At 41.1% G+C, this 27,097-nt stretch overlaps 1 protein-coding gene across 3 annotated transcripts; it reads right to left on the bottom strand.

The window, feature by feature from the left end:
• Window positions 1-336: 336 nt before the first annotated feature.
• TMC5 (transmembrane channel like 5) lies at window positions 337-24,447 on the bottom strand. 3 transcript variants are annotated; one of them, XM_071571074.1, is made up of 23 exons: window positions 24,367-24,447; window positions 17,122-17,283; window positions 16,516-16,700; window positions 16,026-16,130; window positions 14,826-14,930; window positions 13,996-14,095; window positions 13,330-13,420; window positions 12,770-13,018; window positions 12,464-12,615; window positions 11,793-11,937; window positions 11,096-11,251; window positions 10,383-10,549; window positions 9,701-9,779; window positions 9,226-9,323; window positions 7,374-7,469; window positions 6,632-6,707; window positions 5,693-5,826; window positions 4,380-4,553; window positions 3,303-3,381; window positions 2,888-2,980; window positions 1,742-1,843; window positions 1,390-1,435; window positions 337-851 (listed from the first exon to the last, which is right to left on the bottom strand). In XM_071571074.1, the coding sequence occupies exons 2-23, from the start codon at window positions 17,193-17,195 to the stop codon at window positions 580-582; spliced, it is 2,778 nt and encodes a 925-aa protein (XP_071427175.1). In that variant the 5' UTR covers window positions 17,196-17,283; window positions 24,367-24,447; the 3' UTR covers window positions 337-579. The 3 variants fall into 3 exon arrangements, with proteins under 3 accessions (XP_071427175.1, XP_071427177.1, XP_071427176.1); XM_071571076.1 differs by having other exon boundaries at window positions 14,838-14,930; XM_071571075.1 differs by lacking the exon at window positions 24,367-24,447 and adding an exon at window positions 18,122-18,199.
• Between the last annotated feature and the right edge of the window lie 2,650 nt (window positions 24,448-27,097).

Raw genomic sequence — 27,097 nt, 5'->3', positions numbered from 1 at the left:
TACTTCCAATCAATCCTCAATGGGAAAAGAGAATTTTGATAAATTCTCATTTTTAAGAGTTCTGATAGCTTGTAACATTAAAGCTGCTTTTGAGTGACTGTAATAAACTGTAAAAATAGCACAGAAAAATGGAATGGTAATTTAACCTGGTTCACACATGTTATTTCACAGCCATTACTGTGTCTCAGCCATTAAAAACTACTGCACTTTAATTTCCTTCTATGTCTGTTTGACCCGTACTTCAGGTTTGGTTTAGATCAGATAAAAGCAGTTTAAACAATATAACTGATGCAAAAATATTTTAAAACAGAACTTTTATTTACAATTAGGCACAAGTTTCCTCATAGTTAGTCAACAAGTGACCAGCTGTAGAGGGAGCCTTACTGCACAGAGGTGACTGACCAGAATATCACTGCTGCTAAACAAACCCAACACTCAGAATATTCCTTATCAGAACAAACTGTAGTTGGGATGCATTTTGCAATACGTTGTTCTTTTTTTTTCTCCCATCTAGAGGTAAAAAGTGTTTGATTCCTTCAGTCATAGAGCAAAGGAATATTGGTTTCTGCAGAACACCCATCAGTGGTACTGACTGTGCCTGCTCAGGGCTGAAAAATCTCTGTCGTCACAGTCGTCCCACTGAGCCGCTTCTCTGTCATCGCAGTCGTCCCACTGAGCCACTTCTCTGTCATCGCAGTCGTCCCACTGAGCCACTTCTCTGTCATCGCAGTCGTCCCACTGAGCCACTTCTCTGTCATCGCAGTCGTCCCACTGAGCCACTTCTCTGGCACGCAGAGCGAGTGCCACGGCCTCGGACATGCCAGGGCTTCTGGGCTGGGCTGGCTCCCAACCTGTCACAACAGAAGCAATGGCAGCTGTGCTGATGTAAAGAGCCCCGTGCTACTTAAGGGTCTCATCTGCCAAGTATTGGGAATGAAGTAACACGATTGTGTAAACCAGGAATAGTTCAAACTACCATGCAAGATCCCACAGCCTTTTTTCACTCTGAACATGGTGATATCCTGGGGACTCTACATCTTTAATAACCTATTCTGAGATCACACCAAGATGTAAAGTCTCTCTAAAGTGATTAATTGTTCTTGGCTCTCAGTGCTCCCATAAGACAAAATGGCTCATTTACCCAAGGAAATTTCACTCTCTTGTATACAGAAGCTCATGATCAGTCTTCAGAAGTCACCACCAACACTGGAACAAGCTATCCATAAACACACCCTATAAAAAACGTTCACCCCAGAAACCCAGTCTTTTTGTTTTCTCTTATAACAAGATGCTAGAAATGCTGTGCCCCTGACATCCAGCTGTTACGTGCTGTATCTGTTACTGACCTGAACTTCTAAGAGCTTTCTGTGTTTCATCTTTGTTTCTTACCTAATGGGAAGTCAGTGCCACTTGAGATCCCAGCAGAATAAGGATACTGAAAACAAAATTCACAAGCAGGTTTAGGTCATGATTTCCCTCATGTGCCTATTAACTTGTACTTGAAAAGATACCAGCAACAAAGCCTGTAGCAAAGCCATACTCTCCAGGTCTTAAGCAGGTTTGTGGTTATAAGTACTCCAACAGCTATTCTGATTACTTTTTTATAGCTGCTTAAAGGAATCTTTAAGGTTATTTCCATGCATACAGCACGGCCTCTGCTCCACATACACCCACTGTCTGTATCATGGCCCAGATTCTGTATAAGGAACTCCAGCAGGTTTCTCTCTTTTGACCATCTCACCTCTTCATAGGATGTGTTTTGGTTTCTGTCCAGTGCTCCTCCTGGGTAGCCTGGCACTTGCTGGGCAGGTTGACTGGATGGCTGGTATGGAGAGGAGCTTCTCTGAAAAGCAGAGTATTTGGCATTAGCAGTCTGTACTGTGGCTTCCAACTGTGACTCTATGGTCAGCACTGCTCACAGCCTTATTTTAGGGAGCTGGCCTTTCTACCAGGTCCACAATGAGTTTATTCAGGCATTTCCTTTTGAAATCTGACTTTAACAACTACAAGAACATCCACACTTTGTAGGCCACCAAACCCTCCTCTCAGGAATCCCACTTGTAACACAGGACTCAGCCACAAGTTATTTGAAAATCCCCAGCACACAGAAAATGCCTATTCAATTTCAGCTCATGTGTTTATAATTAACAATAGATCAATATAAATTGTTATCCATATTCATTCATTTTTATTTATATTCTCACTTTAATGATGGCCAGTCATACAGGGGCATATGGGGTTTGGGGAGGAAGGAGGGGAACTTACCAAACACTTATTCTCTACCAGTGTGTAGGTCAGAGTTTTTACTCAACCCAAATAAAGGCACCAGACAGCATCTATATGTGCACATTTTAATACTAATTTGAATGCCCAGAGGGCAGAACTGCCTTGAAAAATAAACTCAAGTTTAAGAAATTAGATGTCTATCTATGTCATATGGGATTTAAAATGGGGTTAGATCAAAGCATTCGGCTTTACCTCAGTTGAAAAAGCCACAAACCATAAAACCCTGAGGAAATCCAGAGTCAGGGGAGAAAGGCAGCCTCATTCTCAGCCTAGGCAAGGTTCAGATGTGGCTAAACCCTTTGGTGATCACCAGTTCACACCTTAGGAATGTTTTCTTGCAGTTTCATAACCATAAATTATGTCTAGTTAGGGTAAGGACTTTTCTATATCCTTCCCAGGTTGAATTCTGGCCTGGAACAAATAGGGAACTTTCACAGCATCCTTTTGCTGTCTGGAGATAACTAGTAATCAATAAGTTTACATGAAATTTTAAATACAGAGATATCCTGAAAGGGCAGACTATTTTTGCAGGGCTGGAAGAGCCCCATGGAATTGTACTAAGCATGAAATCAAACAGCAGTACCTGAACAGTCAGACTGACCTGCTGGCCTTGTCCTCTCAGTGCAGATGCCTTTCGGTTTGCCCTTTGCTGTGCTCGTAGTTTTTTAAGTAAAAACATTTTATCTTTTCCTTCCTAGGGTCAAAACATATTAGATCATTAGCTGGAATGGCCTAATCCTTCTTGAGAGGCTCAGGCTGTAACCACTGACCAGAATAACTCCTTTTATCCTAAAATGGTCTACAGAGGGAGCTCCTATAGCACATCTTGAAGATGCAATTCTTTTGCAACAACTCTATTTGTGAGTTAAATTTCTCTGCAACTCTCATGGGGAAGGGCTCCCACCCTCCCTTGCACAGTCACTGGAAAAACAGGTTACAGCTCCACAAAGCTGGATGAGACAATCAACAAAGAAGCCAAATTATAAAAAAAATATACAGCTGAAAGTCAAACTTACATTAATAATTTGTTTATTTAAGAGTTTGGTCATGGTCTTTCTTCCTTGTATTATTTGCCAGTAGAGATAAGTAATAATTCTAAACAAAACAAAACAGTCCAACATATTAGTCATTTCCTAAACAGAAATTTATCCTGTTTATTTTAATCTATTAAAAGACATATACACATATCTCTGCACACACACACATATATATACATAAAATAGATGCACACAATTACCCAAGGAATGGCAAACATATGAAATTGCTTAAAACATGGCAAACACATGAAATTGCTTGAAATATTCTCTTGGAAAAGACCCAAAGATTTAAGGACTTGTATTCAGGATGAGAAGTGCAATTAAATAAGTCAGCAATACAAGGTGCATTTTGGATAACAAACAGGAACCTATTGTTCTTATCCAACCTTGTGTCATTTGCTTGGACACAGGCCTGGACCTTAAAACACAACATGGAACACTTACTGCTTCCAGGTCAGTCCTGGAAGCAAATGGGATCTTGTTTCATGGGAACAGCTTTGGGCTCTCAGGTGCACATGGACACACTGGAAATACCCAGCAGCACCAGCTACAGCTTCAAATCCCAGTGGCAGGCACAGATCTTAACGTGCACATGCTGGTTCTGCCCAAATAATTGACTTTAGCCAAGGTGACAGAATGTGAGCCCACCTGAGATTAACTGGAAGGAGACTGCAACCCACCCACTCCCATCGCCCCTGTGGTGTGCACATGGACGTGCTGCTGTGCACCACCACACCCTGCCAGCCCAAAAAGGGAAAGGAAAAAAAAAAAGCCCAAAAGTGGGAGGCCCAAATAAGGGAGGCCCAAAACTCCACTAACTCCACACAGGGTTAGCTTGAAGCTGGTTGGTAAAGAAAGACCTTTGGCATTCTAACATAAAGGTTTTATATCTTAAAGCTTTATCTACTTCAAATACACAAATTTCCAATTTGTTAACCATTTCTGATGCTTTAAAATGCACTTCACAATTTATTTTTTTATGAAGAATGGCTGTGTCATTGCCAGTGTTTTCCGTTTCAGGCCCTTTTCTGGTGCTTTTCATTAGCAGGTACTTACAGTACAATGCCAGAGAGGATGAAGAAGAAAAGTGCACTTGTAATTAAGTTGTAGTAGATCCACACCACCCATTTTGAGACAGTGTAATTTTCCAGTATCTGTATCCACTCAGACACTGCAGCATACATTGAAGATAAGCCTCTGAAAGGACCACACCCTTCTGAAGGTTTTAACCTGAAAGTGTGAAAAAACAGCTATTTAAATCTTCATATATTAACCAGTGACTTAGTCAATATTGTGATCTTGTACATCAAGATGTTCATCAGTTTGCTATAGACCTCGGCTGTCTTTGGGCTCTCGGGGTACTTCCATGATCTGTGTTTCATTTTTTGACTTGGGCCCCTCTCCAGCCATTAACTGCCCACCCCAAACTATGCAGTTGCTGCAATTGTTCAGTACCAAGCCCTGTAAATGCAATCTTGACCTAAATGTAACCTGTCGATCACTGTAGCACAAGTTACAGCAAATTGGAAAAGTGGATTGCTTTAAAGTTTCACCACAGGGAAGCATCATTTCATCTTGCTTTCAGGGACATGAGTCACTGCAGACCTTCAGTGACAGCAGAGTGTGGTGAAGTAAGGCAGCCCATTGCAAGAACTAACATTTTCAGGTAGACTGAAATAAGAAAGTGTTCTTTGCTTTGAAATGGAACCCCTCCAGACAGTCTGGAATTCCCACTTGCCATCTGGAAATGTTTGCTTTGATAGATTTCATCCTACCTGGTTTCATATGTAGCCACCTGTCTTAGTAAATACTGAAATCAAGTTGCTGACAATTGTCAAGAAAAAAGCACTTTTGTGCTGCCTCTCCTTACTGTGGCCAGAGCAACACACACAAAACCAAAGCAGCCTTAACATACTGGTAACGACTGAGATACATTATTAGAGGTCAGCACTGCCTGCAGAAAGAGCCTCTGAAGTTCATAAATAACCCAGAAATTTACTTCAACTCAGTTTTTTCAGGTGTTTCTCTGCTGCAGACCCAGTATGGCCTATAACATGTATAAGTCCAGGAACTAGGACTCAGTCACAGAAACTTTTAAGAGGAGAAAAAGTAAGGTTTGGTGCTCCATTTAAATAGGAACCAAAACTTCAAAGCAACTTTGTTTCTCTTCCCACTTCCTTATGGGACATGTTACTCAGCTACATTCTTCCAAGCTCACTGAGCATCTCTTGTTTTCAGTGTACAGAACATCTGAAACCTTCCATCAGCAATTAATATAACTTTTTCTATTGAGAAATGCAGATTCCTCAGCCTGGTATCAGGTCCCACAACATAATTTAGTAGGCTTGAGTGACAGTGATCTGTCATACCTCCAGACAGTGACTCCAATGACACACAGGACTCCAAGGAAGGAAGGGCAAAACAGCAGGAATATGAAAGATGTTGTCATTTGGGAAGTTTTCCAGACTTTCCAAGGGGGTTGGCAATTCCTCATCAAACTGACCTTTAAAGAGATGAAGGTACTCTTGGAATGGTGTTACTCAGTTTAAGTCAATCCCACTGAAATTGTTGGAATGGCATCTATCAACTTTCCAAGAACTTCTTTTATATGAATTCGATAAATAGTAGCTTTAGAAAACTTTAAGAATACAGTCTTTAAATAGCAAGAAGCAAAATGGGGTTCAGGACCCTGGTGAGTAGAATTTGCTTTTGCAGCATATGCAAACCCAGCTTAAGGAAAGTTTGAATCCATCTTTCTATCCTACAGCTTTGTTCTCTATCCAACAATACAAACTGCTTAATGACCCAACAAACAACTTATCACATGGTAATACTACTGAGACAATTCTGAAAGGAAGAAATTTCCACCATAATCTTTAGCTGAATCACCCTGCTTTCACTTAAATAACTTAGATAACTTGGCAGAGGGGCATTGCTGGGGAGTAAATGGGAACCCAAAATCACAGTCACAGGCTGAGCGCCTGTATTGAGACATGCACTTGTCCCTGTTAATTCCCCAGCCTTTAATTTTTCTGCTTTATTCTCTTCCCTAACTGTGCTGTTAACCCCTCCTATAAGCCTTCCACACCTTTTTCCCCTCCCAGGTTTCACAGGTCTGTAATTCAAGGGTGTACATCTAACTAGTCTTTCTTTAAAACAAATCCCACCCCTCAAACCCCAGTTAACCAAACTGCTCCCCTTAATGCTAAACCCCACAGCCTCAGCCAAAAGCAGAACTTTAACACAGTAAATTCTGCCCAGATTTCAAACAGTGCAAGTTTATGATGAATACACGTAAAGCTTGTTACCTTTTTCACATAAAATACTATAGAAAATGCTATCATCTGGATACCAGGCAGCAGAGGTGAGAACAGGATACCAATCCTGCAAGAAGGGATTTATAGAGAAAAAAGTTACATCTTCACTATTCACCACACAACTCTCAGTGCACTGAAAGCAAAAAAACCAACAACAGCAACAAAAAAAAAACCAAACCCAAAACCAAAAAAACCCCCACAAAACAAAACAAAAAAAGCAGAAAAAAACCCTACCACAGTAACTCCATATACAGATAGTGCTGGATCACCTGGAAATGTTATTATGTTAACCTTGATCCTGTAACAGTAAGTCCACCTTGGAAAAGATACAACTTCAAACATACATGTCTATGTACAGATCTGCAGAACTCTTATAATTGGAGTAACTTACTCATTCTTAGAAAAAAAGCACCTTTTCCAGAGTTTAATGCTGAAGCAATTTCAACAGGAACATCATTCTAGTGGGGAAGTAAACAAATTCCAGGATATTCCTGCAGGAATCTATAGGGTTTCTCCCACACCAGGTGGCCACTGGATAAACTGTCTGAAGGTGGTGTCATTACCCACAGAATTATAAACAAAACTGGCAAGTCACAATCCTTTCCAAAGGTACTTAAGAGGTCACGTCTCAGGCATTTACCTCGTTCTTTCCCCCATGATGGGAAGCACCCAGAAATGTCAGAATAACAGAGTTCCATGGTATTTCCAAGTGCAAACGAAGTGTAACACTTACCAGGTCAAAGTCTGTGCATAGATCAAATCTAAAACATTTCGTCCGATATCAAATTCTGGCTGCCCCAGGCTCACACAGACTGTAGTTCCAATAATTCTGGGGGAAAAAAACAAAGACTACAGTACAATAGCATTTCCTAAATGATAAAGCCCTCTGCAGAAATCTCTGCAAGAGACCTCCTGAATACAGGCATCAGTGATGCATTATTTAGTGGCTGCATTAATGTCATGCAAAGCAGCCACAGCTCATTCATTAGGCAACATAAAAAAATGAAACAGAATTTGGCAAAAGCAAATTCCCATAATACACAGTAGGGTTGAAATAAGACCTAGCATATTTTCCACACAATTGAAAAAACAACAAACAAAGCTTTGTTACTGAATCAGCATATGTCTCTACTAATGTAAGTAACTATTTGTTACTTACTGTAAGCACAAGTGTGCTTCTGCTTAAGCAGCTGAAATGTCAAATTATCTCAATATAAAATTTTTCAGGTCCTGAGAATTTCCAGCCTCTTATCAAAAAAAATGAGTCTTGTAGACTGATACTCTTCACATACATACACATGCACACACATAGATCTGTGAAGTATATCCTACTTCAAACCAACTGAGGCTGCAAGTAGCTGAGAAATACTCCAGTTAAAAAGTACTAAGAGGATTCCTACTGAGGACCAATGATTCCTTTTTATCACTTCATTTTTCCTGAGATGAGGAGATTCAGTTTCTGCTTGTTGCAGCAAGAATAATGAAAAATTTTGGTAACTATTCCATCTTGCCTTGAATCTTGGTACCACCTTATCAGCTGCATCATCAACAATGTTTCAGGGCTGGGTTTTCAGGAGGTTACTCTGAACACATACAATTAAGTACAAGCAATTGTACTTTAAACCTTTCACAGCTCTAAACCAGGTGCTTTTGCCCAGCCTGGGGGAGGCCATTCATCACAGCTGACACTGCAGTTTTGGTTCTGCAACCTTCTGATGGGAGGTGGTTTCCTATCTGAGCACAACAAGAACAGGAAGATTAAAGTACTGTGGCAAGAGCTGTGGAGGAAAAGACTTCAAAGGATTCTCAACATAGTTAGCTTTTTGTTGCATTAATGCAAAACAAAATCCTACCTTGTAAACCAGTCCTGTTCTCATCACGAGCAAGGAGCAAACAATGGATCTCCTAAGAGTATGGCCAGGAATCTGAATCCTCTGTAGAGCTGGCAAGCACTTAAAATACTCTGCCCCCTAAGCCCTAAGTAATGTCTGGCAACAGGAAGGTTCTCACAGCAGATGTCAGAAGTAAGTGGGTTTTTCCTTACATGCTGAGCTGCATTCACATTCAGTCCAAAATACTTTCTCACCTACCATGCTGCAGACCTGCATTTGAGAGTCAGGTTACATCCTTAAGAAAACTGATGAAAATCAGATGTTAAACTTGAGGATACTCAGTAGTGACATAACTAAAACAGAAGAAATTACAGGGGGGCATACCAAGGAAAAGCAGCAGTGTGGCTGTGAGTATGCAGAAAAGATGGTTTTCTGCTTGAGACACTTGGTTCTTTGTCACCCCACACTCAGGAGATCCATGAGAGTACAATGTGGTTTCCTCCATTCGTGTGTTTGCCCCTCCAGAGGGAGAAAGGACACATTGGGAGAGTAGAATGCTACACACACTGACCTCCTTCTAAGGAGGAGCTGCAATGTATACAAGGTGTGTACACTGAGACTGCCCAGTAGAGACAGTCAGGAAAGTTTCAGTGGTGCCACAGCCACACTTCTGCTGGACTTTTCTCATGCTGGAGAAAACAGACCATGTCTTTAGGTATTGAATAAAAACAAGATTAGAAAACCATTACTCACCTTCTTAAAAACTCTCCAAAGAAAGAGCCAAGCAAACAAAATATGAAGTCAACTAGAACAAGACGATAGATATCTTGGCCAACCAGAGTTTCCCAGCACTTTAAGAAGGAGAAGGGAAAAAAAACATACCTAGAAGTCAAAAATAATGCAATTCTAACATTGTTCCTAACTGTTTGGGTATCTGAAATTTGATCAAAGATCTGAAACTTGATCAAATATATGCTAACAGCCTGACTAATCATAGTTGACCTCTCACTGAACAATTGTGCCAACCAGCTGAGACCTGAGCTGGGTCATTAACTTTTTCCTACAATTCATTTCTCTAAACTGCTAATAAGAAAATGCTGGGGTGGCAAACTCAGCTTTCCATGACACCACATCACCACACATACTTCTCTTTGCTGAAGCAAGTCTCTTATCAAAGTGATTCCCAACCTGGCACTGTAAGTCAAAGACTTATATTTTGAAATTTTACCTGTGATTCTGAGGCAGCCACAATGTTAAGCCAGTAGTAGCACAGTATTCCAACAATTGTTATTTTCAGGATGATATTTCTAAAAAGATAAAGTAACAGTAACTGTACCAGCAACTGGTCCATAAGCTCAATGGGGGGAATGATGGCAGGATGACCACTGATTACACTTGATTACATTCCAGGACTAACAAGAGCTCTCCTTGGAGCTCAGGTGTGGCATTGTTCTATTGTCCTGGCAGAAGAGGAGCTGGGCATGACAACCTTGGCACAAGCCTCTGCTAAACAGGCTGTGTGTGGGGGCTCCCCAGGGGTTATGAAGTGTTAATTCCAGGCATCTGTTTCTAAGTGAGATGACTTCAGTTCTCTCTCCACTTCCCTTCCTTTCCCAGAAAGGGGCCAACAGTTCAGGGGCCATCTAGAGATGCTACAAACAAAACCAAGCCCAGTGTCTCAGGGCACCTGAGAAGGAAACCATTCCTTATCCTCATGCAGAGATGTAACACTCCAGAAGGCTCACGGAAGACAAACAAATCATGAAGAGATGAGTGTACAAAAGCATTTGGAGAAGATGAATCCTCTCCCATAGCTCCCTACTGCCCACCACACCATCCAGACACAGCTTTGTATCAAAGAGTCAGACAACTTCAGCTAAAAAGCACTAAGAGGTGGTAGCAACAAATACCTGGCAATAGTGACATATATCTGCTGTCCAGGAGACTGAAACCTCTCCATGTGTCCAAGCCATGAGTAGAAGAATGGGGTGAATGTGTTGAGGAGAGATGTAACCAGAGGTAGCACCAACATGGCAGCTTGGCTCTCTAAGTCATTTTTATGCCCTTTCACAAACAGCTTAGAGAGGGAAAAAAATAAAAAAAACAATCAAACCACCCCAAATTAGAGCCTTAACCAAAATGCTGCCTTAAGGTGTGTCCACAGGTAAGACACCTGGCAACACCTCCCTGGATGTTCTCAGGTTAGAGACCATCATGTTTTATGGGCCCATGACCAGCAGCACAGTGACCTCCTCCCGCATTAGGGAGGAAGGTGGGAGCCCCAGCCCAAATACAGCTCCTAGGAGAGAATAGTCTGGTCTTGATGAGGCTCCTTCTTGCTATTTATTTCCAGGTCACTGCAGTATCTCTAAGCTAATCATGGGCCCAGGCAAGCAGCTGCTGGAGAGAGGGGGCAGATTGGCTCAGAATCCTCAGGTCCCGCTCCTGCCATAGGCCCCAGTGGTGCAAGACCTTTGCAAACCAGATATTAGGTCCAGCAGAGTTTATATCTGCACCAGCAGGAACACCAGCTCTGCTTCCCTGTGGGTCTCCATGGTGAACAGACCAGTACTTGTGCTCAGTATAAAACATCTATGTGGAAAAAGGCAAAATCTGTCCTTACCTTGAGGTTATTAATGGAGAGGAAGTAAACACCAGCACAAACAGCTACTGCCGTTCCCAGGGAAGCAAACCAAGAAAGAAGATGAATAGCAACACGAGAAATTCTCTGTGTCACAGAAAAATTTAGAACTTCTCTGTTTACTTCAGCAAGGTCTTCCTGCAAGGAAACAATTCCTAATAAAGAATTTCTTCATCAACAGCATAAGGCAAAACTTGTTTCAAGTAACTACTTGAGAAACTGAATGAAAAAGATTATTTCTCTGGAAGATGGGCAGAGAAATATCCTAGGAATATTTACTGGACAACTTTGGGTTCCTATCCTAAAAGTAGTGTTTAACAGATAATATTAACAGCTTGCCTTTTGTGTACAAAATAGTTAAATACCAGGAAGGAAAAAAACAGCAGAAATATTCTGTTTGGCAAATATTTAATAGTCACAGAGATTCATTCAGTAGAACAGAAGCATACAAATATTTATATGTAGCTTAAAGAGAAAAGGAAAACAAATAGCTAAGACAACTCCAGGAGTTTAAACCAAATGAAACTTAAGAGTCAGGAAGACTTAAGTTTCTTAGGCACAGGACTAGCACACTTGTGTCACTCTGCCAGAGATTTGTACGTACACACACCAATTTGTATGCACAAACAAGGCAGAATGACTCAAGCAAGTCAAGCCTTGTACCTCCCGTGTTCCATACCTTTATTTGTGTGCTGAGATTCTTTTGTTTCAGCTTCACAGCTTTGTCATTAGTTATATTGAAGTCCCAAGTGCAGAGCAGTTTGCTGGCATTCCCAGAGTATGCCTGAGGCTGAATGAAGTTCCTTCTGAAGGACTTTGCCATGCTGCAATGAAAATTGAATTTGTGAGATGCATCATGGGAAAAACATCAAGTCTGTACAGCAAGGCAAGAAGGAAATGTGTCAGTTTTTCCAACCTATCCCAAAGTTACTGGGCCTGTATCAAAGTATGTCATGTAAGACAACACAGAAAATAAACTTCAATGTAAGAAAAAAACTCTCACATTTCCTTCTCCAAGTAGTTGCTGACAATCTTTACCTGTGGAAGGCCATTATCAGTAAGGGACTATTTTAGGAGCAACATCTGAGAAAAGGGATCATGATACTCACTCATTTGGAGATTCTCTGCATGTCTCTTATTATTATGTAGTTATTTTTAATTTCTCTAATAAAGGTTTGATTTCTGGACTCTGTCTTTTGAGCAGAAATTTCTACCTTACACCTGGAAATAAGGACTTACAGCAACACACATGGGTAATTATTGCCACTAAGTGCTGACAAAGTAGTGTTTTTTTATTCCTTGGGGTTTTTCCTCTTAATATAAGGGAAATAAGAATACACAGTAGTTTACCTGAACAACAAGATAAGAAAACAGATGACAAAATATACTCCAACAGTGAAAATATAGGCCAGCTGCATGTTGTAAGATGAACCATTCTCTATTTTACTGATTGTAGCATTGGTGTAAAAGCCATAGTAGAGTACTGTTTGTTGAAAATAACCCTGAAAAGAAAAGGACATCATTTAGAATGTTTGCTATTGCATCCATGTGGAAAGTTTCATCATCTGAAGCCCAGTTAACAGAAGTGGAAACTGTCCCATTCTCCACCATGAACTCACAGGTGTGATTAGATTTACATTAAATTTAAATACTTACAGCTCCAGTGAGCAGCTCCAGACCCGTGAATGAAAGGTTATTTGGTTCTGCTGCAAGAAACTGAGGAATTGTGATGAAACTGAAGTTTATGAGGAATGAGAAGAGGTTAAAATTTAGCAGCCACTTCAAGAAAATAAAATAAGAAAGGACACTGGTTCCAAACTCAGCACCAATGATCTTCAGTGTCTTGTGCCATACCCACAGGAAGCGAAAAGATTCTGAAAGGGTATTTCCAAATCGCCGAAATGACTGAAGAGCAAAAGAGGAGAGAGATGAATCTCAGAGCAAACAGGACTCAATTTCACATAATAAACCTCACATTTTTTAGTTTCATTTTGATGTTAAGAACAGATTTGCCCCACTCCATGCACTGTGAGATGCTTAACTGTGGTTCCTCAGTGCTCCCATAATGCAAGTCATTATTAAGGAACACTGCAGCAATTTTAAGTGGTTCTTTGGTCAGTAACATGGAGCAAGATACCAGATTCCTCTGGAGACAGTGACAACATTGCAGCTGAAGTGGTTTGCTGTGCTGTGACTGACAAGTTTGTGACACTTACCACTGCTGTTCCCTGCAGGCAGTGTGTACAGCAGGAGAGTTGAGTACCACGGTGCCTTGACTTCTTTGTTATTTCTTTAAGAACTTTATTTCTGTGGAAGAGAAGGGCAGTGGGTGACAAGAATTATAGTATGAGTTGTATTTGAAAAAAAGAAGCCAAAGAAGATGCTGCAAATACAGTTTCACATGTGCACATGAACAGAATTAACAAAACACAGAGATGTTCTTGCTGGTTCTTTTCATATCAGCTGATGCCATGGCTCTTGTCCATGCTATGACAGCAGCTCTAAACCCACCACTAACTTACACTGGCAACAAATTTCAAATATATTCTCTGAAGAGACCAAAGGATGGTTGAGACTATGTGGTCTCTTCTCCATTTTCAATGGCCAACATCCAAGTTTCCTTTGAAAATAAATCTGAAGTCATCATTCATAATCAATTCTCAAGACCCTGATATCCTGTTTTATATTACCATGACAGATTCTTCTCATCTCCATCTTTAATCGTTTTCCCTTACAAGACGTTAACTTTTAAAACATGCACTAACAAATACTTTGTCAAAGTGACAAATCACAGCTGAGCAAATAGCAAATCCCCACCTTGATAGTGATGGTACTAGAAGTATAATGCTTGTAAAACAAAACAGGTAAACTTCTATTTTTACCTGATCTCTCTCTTTTTTTTCATGGTTTCTGGCATCTTCTGGATTGCTTTAATCCTTTCACTGGTAGGCATTCTTGCAATACTTCCAATTAATTCTTCCTCTGCATCAAACCCATGAAAAAACAAAATTTTGGGATACTAATAGAGTAATTTTTATACACAACTTGAAATGGATAGCACAGGATCCCCCCATTTTCACTGCTACCAATGTGTGACAAGTTCTGAGACTTAATAATATTGCCCAGAATATCTTTAGCTGCACCAGTACTCTAATACAACTGCAAGCAAGTAGTATAATAATGTTTACATGAAGAGCTGCAATATAAAGGAAAACAAAATACTGACAAACTCACAGATTCTGGTCTATTGCTTGATCACTGTTTGATGGCTAACTTCTATGATGCTACATATTAACTTCAAAGCTAAACTTTGTTTTATTTATTCTATAATTTTAGTTGATATTAGTGCCCAAACTCAGCACTACCAATGCAATAGGCAGAACACCAATACTTGACAATAAAAGGCAGTTTTCACATAGTTGAAATTTGATGCTAATTCCAGACACAGTGGCTGAAAACAATCCATTAGCTGGTCAAACAAATTCTAATAAAGAGCTTAGCAATTGTTTCTACAACTCGCATTCATACTGCACTGCACTTCATTTGTCATGGGATTTGAGCGTGTTAGAGGAGTATAAAATATTAATCACTGGCGTTAACACAAAAACAAGTTGTCCCCATAACCACAGAAATGCAATTTGAGTAATAAACTAAGATCAGTATCAACCATACCATCTTTATACAAGATACTATCAAACACTGAACCACTTACCCAAACTCCTACCTTCACTGCAGACTGGATGTGTTTCAAACATGCTGGAGGAAGCCATGAAGGTCTCATCAGGTGGTCTTCTGTTGCGTCTCCGAATGAAGCTATCTGAACAATAGGCATTCTTTAGTGAGCCCAAGTAGTCCTGACAAATTGACTTAAGAAATTCACATTTCACTTTCACAGAAACAAATTAAAAGACGACTCTTCAGACTCACTACCTACATGCAAACACCTACTCCCCCACTCACTTCTTTCCTGGTCGTGTTTGACAACCATGTGCAATTTTTCAGATACAAGCTAGAAAAGAGAAAGTGAGCCCAGTCTTCAGCTGTCATGGAGAACTGCCATCTAACCCATTCATAAATGTGTACATTCATTATTCAAGACTTTTTTCCTAGAAGACAAGGCCTTTCTTTAAGAATCCTTCCACTGACTCCAGGGGGATTATTTTAGAACCACACTCAATTAGGCTGATTATGTACCAGACTCCCATCTCCCTGGGGCCAAAATGCAGCTGCTCTCTCCACCTTCTTTCATCCAATGATTCAAACACAAGTCCTGAATTCCTTAAAAGCACCTCCCTTCCAGCTATGATGCAGGGGAGTGTAGCCACAGTTTGCCTTGTCTTGCCTTCCCAGTCCATGCAATGTTACCTCCCAATTTTGAGCTCAACTCTGTGGTGTGGAAGGACTCCTCTGACTGATGCACCTGTTAGTTAATGCACATGGCACAGGCTCCTTCACCATATTTAATATTTAAATCTAATAATTCTCTTATGTTAATGCCACTTCCACATTGAGACAACTTCCTTTGTAGCAATTAAACAGGATCACAAAAAGGAAAACATCTGTGCCTTCTTGTGGAGGTACTTTTGGAATTTTTAACTCTTCTCCTACAACAGGTCTCTTCAGATAACTGTGTAAGTTTGTTTTATGTTGACCCACTCAAAGGAAGTTTGTGTTAAAATGGGTAGGCATTATATCCTTCATTGCTCAAGAAACAAAGATGAGCATCTTCAGAAGGATATAAAAAAACTCAGCTACAATGAAGAATATAGGAGAGTAGAAGACAACTTATGTTTTATGATTCCTTTCATTACATGAAGATATTTATACCTGAACCAGAAGGCTTTTAAATATTAACCTTATTTTATGGAGGGTGAGAGTGACTTGCAATATTCTGAGGCACCACAATCCTTACCTTCCGAGCCATCAGAAGGTCCGTGGGCATAGGGATAATCCAGCAGATGGAAGGTGGAAGGTGGGGCACCTGCCAATTCTGGCTCAGGCTCAAAGGAAATATTGTCTGTTGAAGGGAAGCAGAATTACACAGAAAGTTGTTCACTGCCATGGATTGTTCATGGACATACAATACCAGCCCTGTGACCAAATACAGCTCTGCTGCAAACACAACCACCTATTCCCTTAGCAAAGCTCCCACATCTCACCCCAATGTATGTTCTAGTCAGCAACAACTCATGTAGTCCATAAAAGACAGTATTTACTGATCTATTAATACAACATAAAGTCCATAGATCTGTTAATATAACACTTGAACTGCTTTTAAAGGGAAAAAAAGGGCAAAGAATACATATTGTTGAGCTTTGCAGAGCTGCAGGACTCCCCTGGACAGAGAAAGCTGTTACTTGTTCCAGTGTTTCTGTAAGCTGGTCACAGGAGAAATTACATACCTGTGAAATTTCCACGTGGATTTCTGCTTGGTAAAACGTCTCTGTATTCAGGGCCAGGTCTCATGGAGTCCATTGGTATGGCCACAGGGTAGTTCCATGCTCTTCCACCACGTTCTTCATAGGAACCAGGCAGAGAAGGATCGTAAGGGGCTTGGTGAGATAACGGGTAAGTTTGAGAACTCCTCCTGTGTAAGTAATAAAAAAGAAAACCCTGACTGTCATAAAAACTCTCATAGATATCCTTAATAATTTGGTACCTATTATCATGAAATCTGAGTACTTTATAAGCCAAACTATGATACTGAGAGGTATTTTGTATTTAGAACTCCAGCATGGTCATTCTGACTTGGTCATGAACTGAATCAGAAAGGCTGAAACTTTCCTCCACCTGAAGTTAGCATGATCTATGCCTTAAGTACATTTACTGAGATTCATCCAACATATAAAATGCCGCCTTCCTGGTAACAACTTCAAAAATTTGTGTGAGAATAAAAGCGTAACGGAGGAATTAAAACAAGCCCACACATTAGAACTCTGGAGAAAAAGTTTCCCCTGCATATGAGCACACTCATGGCACACTCACATAGCAAAATTAAATAAACTCACCTTCTATCAATTTCCAGTGTCTCTGAGAAGTGGTAGTCTGGATTTTCAAAGGCTTCATTGTAATGATAAGACATGACAGGTCCTTAGTTTGAAGGATGAAATCTTCCTTATTTTTGTCTCTACTGCTTCATTAATATGTTAATGAGAAGACTGATTACAGACCTGATTACAAAACAGAAGGAATATTGAAAAGGAAGGAATTCCATTTTACCAACTTAGATTCTGACATCCCACTAACAAATAATGTGAAAAAGTATAAATCAGAAATGGCTGTAACTTCATGTTATTTACCAGCAGGAAATGGGCTCCACCAGAAGTTGCAGGTAAAATGGGAACTAACATTTCTCTATAGTGAGCTCTCTACAAAACTGAGGAACTGGAGTGCCACCAAAGTTTTCCCCAACACTGTAAATTCAGCCAGGTTTGAGAAGCAGGTCCAAAACATTAAGAAAAACATGAGTTCTCTCTCTCCTCTTTAAACAGGGAAAGCCAAATAGACAAATTTCCTCCAAAAAAATTTACTACATTTCCAAAGCCAAGGAGGAGAAGCCTGCCCTCCTCCTTACTAGCAGTGCATGTCTAAGCCTTAGTTGTGAAAAGGGACCTGCTGGACCACTGCTACCTACAGGGATGACAATATTTAGAGATTGATCCTTAATGAGGGCTCTTCTAATAATGTTTCAGTCCTGTAAATAGGTTGGTTTTGGATTTTTTACAGAGTGATCCATCTCAGTCTTACACAAATCAGACTTAGGAGAATTTAACAAATGGAAGTCGAGGCAAGTCAGTGAAAAAGGAATGTTATATTAGAAAAACAGAATCCAAATTAAACAGGCAGTTCTTGCAATCAATCAAAAATCTTACTCAAAAATAAAAAAGGAAGCAATTTTTAGCATTAGTTTTTAAAGGCACTATGCCAAGTTTCATCACGTGGCAAAGCTATTCCATAGCATTGAAGGAAGAAATAAACGATAAAGGGAACATCTGGCAAAAAACCCACCAGACTCTATTTTTACTTCGGCTCCATTCCTAGAAAAGCAGAGCTGAATCTCATTTCACAGTACAGTCTCAACCAACTTCTCCATTTTCAGTGGATTTTATTTGTGATTTTTACTGCAGCAAAGGAAGTAGCACTTAAAAAGCATCTTCAAAATGGGTAATTATACAATGTCTGGTTTCTGAAGGCTTGTCAAAATCTTCTTGATCTGCCAAAAGAAGCTCTTAAGTTACTATTATGTCACTTACATGCCTAAAGACCTTGGAATACAGTCTAAAATCTTGCAGTGTGACGTAGTTGTAAAACACTGCCCGGGTTCTGCACTCTGACTTGCAAAGAGATACACACATGAACACGAGTGAGTAATGGATTGAATTCAAAGTCCTACATTTTAATCAGAACATGGACTACACTTTGATTACAGCAAGATGAATCATGCTACGAGGTCCACATATTCAGCAGAAAAAAGCATACCAGGCAATGTGAATATATGATGTATCACCCCTCCCTTCTGTAAACAATGGGGTGTGATTACTGCCAACAAGAAACCTTAAACACAGTCCTCCCTAAACGAAACTTCTGTTTTCTCAGGCAACAGTTTCACACTTACAGAGTGAGATTCTCATGAATGCAGAAAAGTAACTAGCAGACTCCCCTCTCCTCATCTCCAAAGAAAACCAATAAACACCCCAGGAATCCAAGGCTCTTACATAAAAGTCATAAGAAGTTTAAATCCCCTGAGAGGTTGCTTTTTTTTGCCAGGTTATTTTTTGAGAACTTGCTTAGAATATATCTGAACTTCTATTACAAACTCCTCAGACATTCTGTCCTTATACTCCATTAAAAAACATGGAAACAATTCTCAAAAAAAGGTAGTCGTGGTCTTCTGCAAAGACTTGCTTGGAAAACTAAAGATCCCCTATAAGAATGGTTTACATTTCAAACTACATAGAAAGCTAAAGAGAAAAAAATTACTTTCTTAGGGGAAGAAAATTCCAAGACAATTCCTTTTGAAGAGTGTGCAAAATCACATTTTCTATTTTTTTAACTGGTTTCCCAGGAACTCAACTCTCTTGGACCCAGCCATCCAAAGCGCTGGGAAGACTGCCAGGAAGGCAGCTGGAAAGCTGAGCACTGATCTGAACAGCTCATCAACTTGCCTGGTCTTCATTCAAGCTGTAGGGAGAACAGATATTTTGATGGAAGTGTATGGGCTGTGCAGACTCAGTAATACCCAGAAGCAAGCTGGAAGAAAGCACTGACCACCCCTATCAACTTGATAGTATCAACCAACCAAAACAGATCAGCCTGACTGAAAAATACATCCAACACTTCTTTCTCTTACTCATTTGAAAGACCTCTAGGCTTCCATAAAGGCTTGCTAAGAGACTCAAAAGAGCCTGACAGACTTTTTAATGGTTTTGTCATTATCCACATCATTTTCTTTGAGTCTTAAATGCACCATATGACATGATTACTATGAAAATCCACAGGGACATGAACAATCTAACACTGAACCCAGCATCTGAAACCACTCTGGTTTTTCTCCACCCACAAAATTTTAAGGACTTCAAACAAATTCTTCATGTTCCCCAAAACAAATTCAAATCTTTGCATTTCATTCCTAAAAAAAACACAGTTTTTTTTTTCTCTTGCTACTTGACAGCATTACATCCCTAACCTTGAGGCATTTGGAGTGAGCAAGAACAAGAACATGAATGGTTCTTGACTGTAGTCACTCCCAGATTACTGTGCTGCCCAGTACAGAAGTGCTGCAGGCTGGGAGGGAGCTGTACATGAACACACGTGCTCAGGGTGCCAAGGCCATACAAGTGGCAGGTCAGGCCACCCACTTCCTCCACCCCAAGTCTGCAGATTGTGAGGAACTCTTCTTATCAAGTCAGATGTTTGCACTACAGGTTTGGTTTGGGGTTTGGTGGACTGGATTTTATACATTTCTGATCATAGTTCACTGTAAAGAGCCCAGAGTAGGTAATGCTCAAACTAAACCATCTCTTCCTTCTTTTTGACCTACAATGTAATTCAGTAAACCATAACTCCAGGAAAAGCTATGACATTTAGACTCAGTTTTCCTTTTAAAAAGTTATTTTCCAGAAGGAAAAAAAACCCAAACCTGAAGAACAGAAGTCATTTGCAAAAGATAGAAAGCAGATCTTGACAAATCTTCCCATTACAGAGTGTTGTCCACTTGTGGATTACGTTTTTTGATTTCACCAAGCAACTAGACAAATCTTGTGTTAGTCCTCTGGATTACAGAAGGGTTTAATAATCACTGATATGTAAACAAGTTAGAGGATAGGTGGAGAGTGCTTTCCCCTTAAATCATTTAACACACACTGTAATGATACAGAACAGGAAACTCCGAGCAGTGCAGACTCAACCTTCTGGATAATTTCCCAGAAAAAATAACTGCCTTCACGTCACAGACCAACGGTCTTGATAAAATACTCCAGGTTAGTTTCAGCTCTTCCTGTGCAGGTAATTCTCTGCTACATACACTAATCCTCATTTAGAATATAATCAAATAAACATGAATGTCTTGCTGAAATAGCACTTTGTCCTGGCATCAAGTTTCAGGAAACCCACTTAGACCTTCAAGTTCTTTACCTGTAATCCTTCAGTAAAAAGATTACATAAGGATTACATTACTTACACACATCTTGAAGAGGAACAGAAACAGTGAATTCCAGAACTACAACATAGATAACTTAATAACATTGAATGAAGGGAATAGAACTCATGGAAGAACTTCTTCAGAAAGCTGAATGTGCTCTGTTTCCATAAAGATAATTTAGTTTTGTAGAGTCAACTGGGCAGACTGATTTCTGGAAGCCAAAAGTCAGTTTGAGACAAGACAGAGTTTCACAAGCTGCGTCAGTAACCAGGTTCCAGTACTGACCACTACTCTTCCACTACCTCAGTCCCAACAGTTTCAACATTGCTGCAACAAACCAGGGAAGCATCTCAGAAGGCTGTGATGGCCTGTCAATTGATGCTAATCAAACATTGCACTAGAGAAAACCTCATCTTTAATTGCTATATTAGCAGTGAAACCTGTGCTAATCATACCTGGAAGTGAAAGGCACTTACCTTTACTGCACATTGCCAAAGTACCCAACGTGCACCAAAAAATGCCATGTCTTACAGGCCTCCCACTGTGTTTTTATTGATGTCAGCATGGTCAGTTACAGGAATCAACATCAACTCTATTTTAGACCTTTAATCAATTGCAGCAATCTAAAATTATGCCTTGCTACCAGAGAGCTTCCCATTGACAGATGGCACACGGTAGCACTAGACTCATTTGCTTCACACTGCATAAAGGACAGATAACCAGATAGGGAAGGGAGTGACAGCATTCCCCTTACAGTGGCAGTGCTGCTATCTCTCCCAACAGCTTGTTGGATCTTGAGCTCAAATTAATGAACCATAATGCAACGCTATCTACCAGACTTCAGATCCCACCCGCCCTGCCCCCCCAGCCCTTCTTGGTGAGGGTGTGGCACAGAGAGTAGCCAGGATAGTGCCTGTCTGACACCAGGAACATCCTACCGTCAGACCATCTCTGACAGCCTCCAGCTGGCTGCTCCCACTGCCTCCAGCTACTGCTTCAGCACGATGAGCTCTGCTCCTCATTTGCTCTTGATCCATTTTTTTTTGCACCTACTCTCATGTTTGCCATATCCTTTCCATCTAACATTCATCTTGTAATTTACACACACACACACCCCCCCATACAGTAAGACTGCAGTATTTTGATCCTGTTCACTTTTTTTTTTCCCAAGTTAATCCCTTCTATCACCCATGGTTGTTCAAACAAGGCTTTTGGAGAAGGACTGCAGCTACCTCATGTTCACAGTCTCAAGCAGGATTCCAATTCTTCACTTGAGTTTGGACACCTTTATTATAAATATGTCCCTGAAACAGTCAAAAAATTGTTACAACATGTACTGAAATTTTAATGTCCAATAAAGTGGCATAAAGACAGGGCACACACTTCACAGTCTTTGCTCAAGGACAGTGGCTGCAAGTTTAGATGCTTCATTAATTGTGTGAAATTCATAGTACTACCCCTAATCTGCCACACACATCCTTGCTTTCTCCACCCAAAAGGCCCCACTGGATTGCAATTCTTACAGACTGAAGTACGTATGACAGTAACTTATGATCTAATCCTTTCCCCAGAGAACCCTCTGAGAGCAACTCTCTCTGTGTTTGCTGCTTCGTTTATTTTATCATCTTGATTCTGACCGCAAGTTGTAAACTTAATTAATTGGCAAAATTATAAGCACTGAGATATATAACTACTAAAATTAGAGACAGGGAACTGAATAGCAAGAGCAGTATACCTGGCACAGAGGGGCAAGGCTGGCAAGAGTAAGAAATAATCTCACCACTACAGAGGAAAAAGGACTAAATCAAGAACCATTTCGTATCAGTGCAAGTCAGTCTTGTGACTAAATTTCCAAACTGCAGACTGTCACGTTCTCAGCATTTAGCAGGACTAAATCTTGCTTTGCAAAACAAGTTTTTTAAGTCTATTAACCAACATCACCAGCTACTTGTATTTGAAGGAAATTAGTGCCTCAGAAAAAAAAAAAAGCGCAGTTTTTGAGTACCTGGAAGGAATTAATTTTGTGCTTTCAGTGGAAAGGCAGTCTATCACACCAGGTCTATCAGAGGTATGAGAGGTTGCTTAGTAGAAGAGTCTGACATTTTGCCTTAAAAGAAAGCTCTGTTTATTCTACACTTGCAATGGATACCTATCCAGTTTTAAATGCAGCCTTCAAATTGTATTTTAATGAGCTGTATCAGTTACAGGAGTCTCATTCACAAGTTCAATTGGAAAAGCTTATGAAGACTACACATATGAACATTTTAGATAATAAACAGGGTTTTAAATATACATGATGATGTTGTACTAAAAAAGGGCATTGTTCTGTTTGTAATTTCTGGCTTAACTTCCTGTTAAAGATATTGTCATCTCATTACTATTTGCACAGGCAGCATTTAAGAGGGCCTTGAGGGAAAACAAAAGGTTTTCACAATATTCTGACATATAAGGTGAGAGACTAGAAAATGGCTGGAGAACACCAGAAAAGAGAACCAGTTTTATTATAGGTTTCTCCTAACTCTTCAAAATCTTTATATGCACTTTTCCAATTGTTGGACAAATAATTTCACATAATCTGAATTTATTTTTTTTTCAGATAAAATGCAGCTATCCTTACCCTGTGCCAGGGCTGTGTCACAGGGGCAGGGACTGACACACAGCCACACTTGAACTATCACACCTTGAGCATGGGTCTAAGAGCAGGATCAGGGCTGGCTCAGGAGTGGTGACAGTAGGTCAGTGGAAGCAGAAGTCAGCGCAGCTCCCACGCGGTACCACTGCTTGCACAGGGCACTAAGGGACAGCGACTTAGTAACAAAATGTAGGATATCAACATTTGGCTTTTAGATGTATGTTCAATCTTCCGCACAGAAATGTTTCAGTCTTTGTAGGTTAAATAGGACGTCTGTGTGTTTTGAGGAAGCTACCACAAAGAACACGAAATCTTAAATCTGAGATTTCCCTACGTATTTAATGCAAATTCTTGTTACCTATTGTAAACATGAAAAGCCCTCACAACCTGCTACTTGGAAAATACAGTGCCACATCCAGTTACTAGTTCACAGACACCAACATGCAACATACACTAAAGTGAAAATAGATGTCATGCTGCAGGCTGGTGTTCCCAGCAAGGCTGGTGCCAACCTGAGCCTGAAGTGTGGCACACTGGCTAAATCCACCAGGGAAGCATATGGCTGCTAATCCCCAATGGGACCAGCCCTTCCAGCCGAAGGCAGAGGAAGCTGGTAGGTGACTAGTGGGGCGACAAAGCTGTGAGGTGTCGCGCGGCAGGGCTGACACCACGGACTGGGCACCGCGCCGCGTGGCCATTCACCTCTCAGCGGGCAGAAGCCGAGAACATCCCTGACGCACCCGCAGTTCAGCCCTTACGGTTCCATCACTCTAAATTAGCAGCGGCCACCTGCCAAAGGGCAGCCACCTGTCAAGGCTCCGGGTGGCTCCTCAGCTCAGGTGCGCGGAGAAACCGCCCTGCAGCCGCGTCGTGGAGCGGACCCAGCTCGGACCATGCCCAGAGCGTTCCCCGCCGACCCCCGGCCCTTCCCAGCCCCTCCGGGACGGCAGAGCCCCGGAGCCGCCCGTCCCGGCCGCTTACCTGCCCGCCGGGAGAGGCTGCCCGGCCCCGGCTCGCCCGCGCCAGGTGTCCCGGGAACGGGCGCAGCTCCCCGGCAGCTCCTCCTGGCCCTCGGTCTCGGTCCCGCCCCCAGGGGCCGCTGGTTTTGCTTTGCTGCGCTTCCCTTTCCCAAGCGGGCTGCGCACGGAACAGCACCGCGGGAAAGGGAAAGCTGAGGTTCTGCTTGTGCGCTCGGAGAGAGACAAGAAAAACAATCACGCGAAGTTCTTTGCTGTTACCTACCCTGGAACAGGTTGCTGTATTTCTATATGACCTCCAAGACATTCCGTCTCATTCCCCCATGCTCTCTTTGGGCTTGGGATCGTAATAACAGCACAATAAAAGGACAGAGAGAAACGGTTTTCACACACAGGTTGTGTTACTTTTATCCCTGAATAACTTATTTGTAGAGCAGAAATAAAGAACGATCTTAACCTCACATATTTTTACTTGCACTAAAGGAATGCTCATCTAAGAGTGAAAAGATTAGTTCATGCTCATACAGAGTAATCAGCAGTTCCTGGAGGGGGAATCTGATACCAGCCTTTCCTGTGCTTGTCTGGATCAGAAGGAGTTGCTCCTTCAGTGTCACACAGAGCAACTGATTTTTCCTGTCTTTCTCCTCTTCTTCCCATTTCACACAGAGATGGGAAAAAGTCTGGACTGGACAAAGCTACAGTTTGAGCATCAGGCAGGGTGCAACACAGAGGAGTCAGCAAAGTGCTGGGGTGGTGCCTTTCACAGGAATTTCTGTCCTAAAGCCACTCAGCAGAGATACCTGCATCCCATTTCCTCACTCCATGGCAGCTGGACTGGGGGATACCCTGACACACCCACCACAGAGTAGTCACTGCCAGGCTGTGTTCAGGGCCCCTCTCAAAGGCTAACACTGTCTTCTGGAAAGAGGAGCCTCCTCAAACAGGATGAGGGGCCAAACAGACACCACTGGCATGGGCACAGATGAAGAGAGAAAGAGGGTAAGGACAAGACTGGCTTTTCTGTCCCAGACTTGTGGCCTGTCTGTTACCTTTTTTCTTTTTGCCAACACTATACAGAATTATAAACCCCCAGCTACTTGTGTTGATACAGCTTGTTATGACATGTTGGCATCTTTTATATCCCCAAAAAATGACACAACTTAAAAGTTCTAGCAACTGTTCCTAAGTAACTTCTCCAGCCAGCAAGATTAGATAACAAACATGAAAAATACCCCTGTCAATCTTCGTATCAAAGCCAATGGGGAATTGGCAATAAATCAGTTTGCTCTGTGTTCAGAAGCTGTGCTGGTGTAATAACTGATGAGCACTTTTACCAAATGCCTAGTGCCCTTCCAGCTCCAAAACTTTGTAAAACATGTTTATCCTGTATCTGACCCATTCTACACAGACTTAAGTGAAGTTTTCTAATACTACTTTAAGATTACATTTTGCCCAAAGCAACATTCCTGGCATGACTGCAGAGGACCTGCGTGCAGATCTCTTGCACTGTTCCAGAGCTGCCTGCCTGCTGCCCAGGCCACAGCCCAAAGCACTAGGGCAGTCAGACATGATATCCCCCCAAAATTAAAACCATCAATCAGAAGTTCCCTGAACATTTAGAAGCATTTTTCAGCTGTAGCATTAGGAAGAGGAAGCTTATGAAAGAAAAGTGTCCTGGAAATGGTGTTACTAGATGTGATAGACTGTTTTCCAGCATCCCGGGAAACAGTATATGGCATTGACTTCCATGCTCAGCACAGATTGAGAGCTGCCTCTTTTGTGAATAAGGTAGATGGGACAAATAATACATAAGAGAACTTACTGCAGAATCATCCATTCTCTCTTCCTCAGCATGCCTATCTTCCTGTTTTTCCACCTGGGACTGATGTGATCCATAAAATTTATTGAAACATTTCCAAGTGTCTCAAAAGTTTTCTCAACTGAAAAAAAAAAAGAAAAAAGAAAAAAAGATAGATGAGAGAATGTTCTCACAAAATTCCCAGGGTAGTCAGTCTTGTTTCAATTCCTCCAATCTTTATTTAAATATGTTCTCATGGGGTCATTAACCCAATGCTTTTCTAGAACACAGAGTATCAGAAACAGTCTAATTAAGCAGCAAGTATATTACTCACCTTTCTTCTTTGTATTCTTAGTGGTAAGAAAAGAAAAATAAATACAAAGCCAAACTGCCACTCCACATGACACCCCTAGGGAAGCCTTATCCCATAAATATTCCTCTTTAGGGCAGAACTGGCCCTGCACTGGGTTCAAAGCCACACAAAGCCAGCCCATGCATGGGTGTCTTCAAGGGACCAGTAGAAGTGGGTACTAAGATTCCAGTTGTACAAAGCACATTCACATACAACATATGAATTGTGTACTCAGCATGAATGCCAAACACCACCAAATTGGTTTTTTTGGGATTGCTACTGAGAGGTTTCAATTTCCATTCCCTGAGTTTTCCAGAATGTCAACTGGGAGTTGTTCAAATGAATCCCACAAAATGTGGTGCTCAACCAAGGAACCAAAATCACCTGTGCAAATGGGCTTCACTGAGGTGTCCGGCTCTGTTACAAACACACCAATCCTGCAGACACTCTCACAGCACCAGCCTTTGCTATACAAAAAAAATCCCACCTGGGAAAACCCACCCTGGAGATCTGTGAAAAAAGCAATAGGCCACCAGAGCAACTTATCGAAAGATGAAGTCAAGTTACAAATTGTTCTCATAAAAA

The sequence above is a fragment of the Pithys albifrons genome, chromosome 16 (genome assembly GCF_047495875.1).
Source record: "Pithys albifrons albifrons isolate INPA30051 chromosome 16, PitAlb_v1, whole genome shotgun sequence".
NCBI classification, from domain to species: domain Eukaryota; kingdom Metazoa; phylum Chordata; class Aves; order Passeriformes; family Thamnophilidae; genus Pithys; species Pithys albifrons.
Note: the sequence above shows the minus strand (reverse complement) of the source record. Positions and strands in the feature narration are given on the sequence as shown.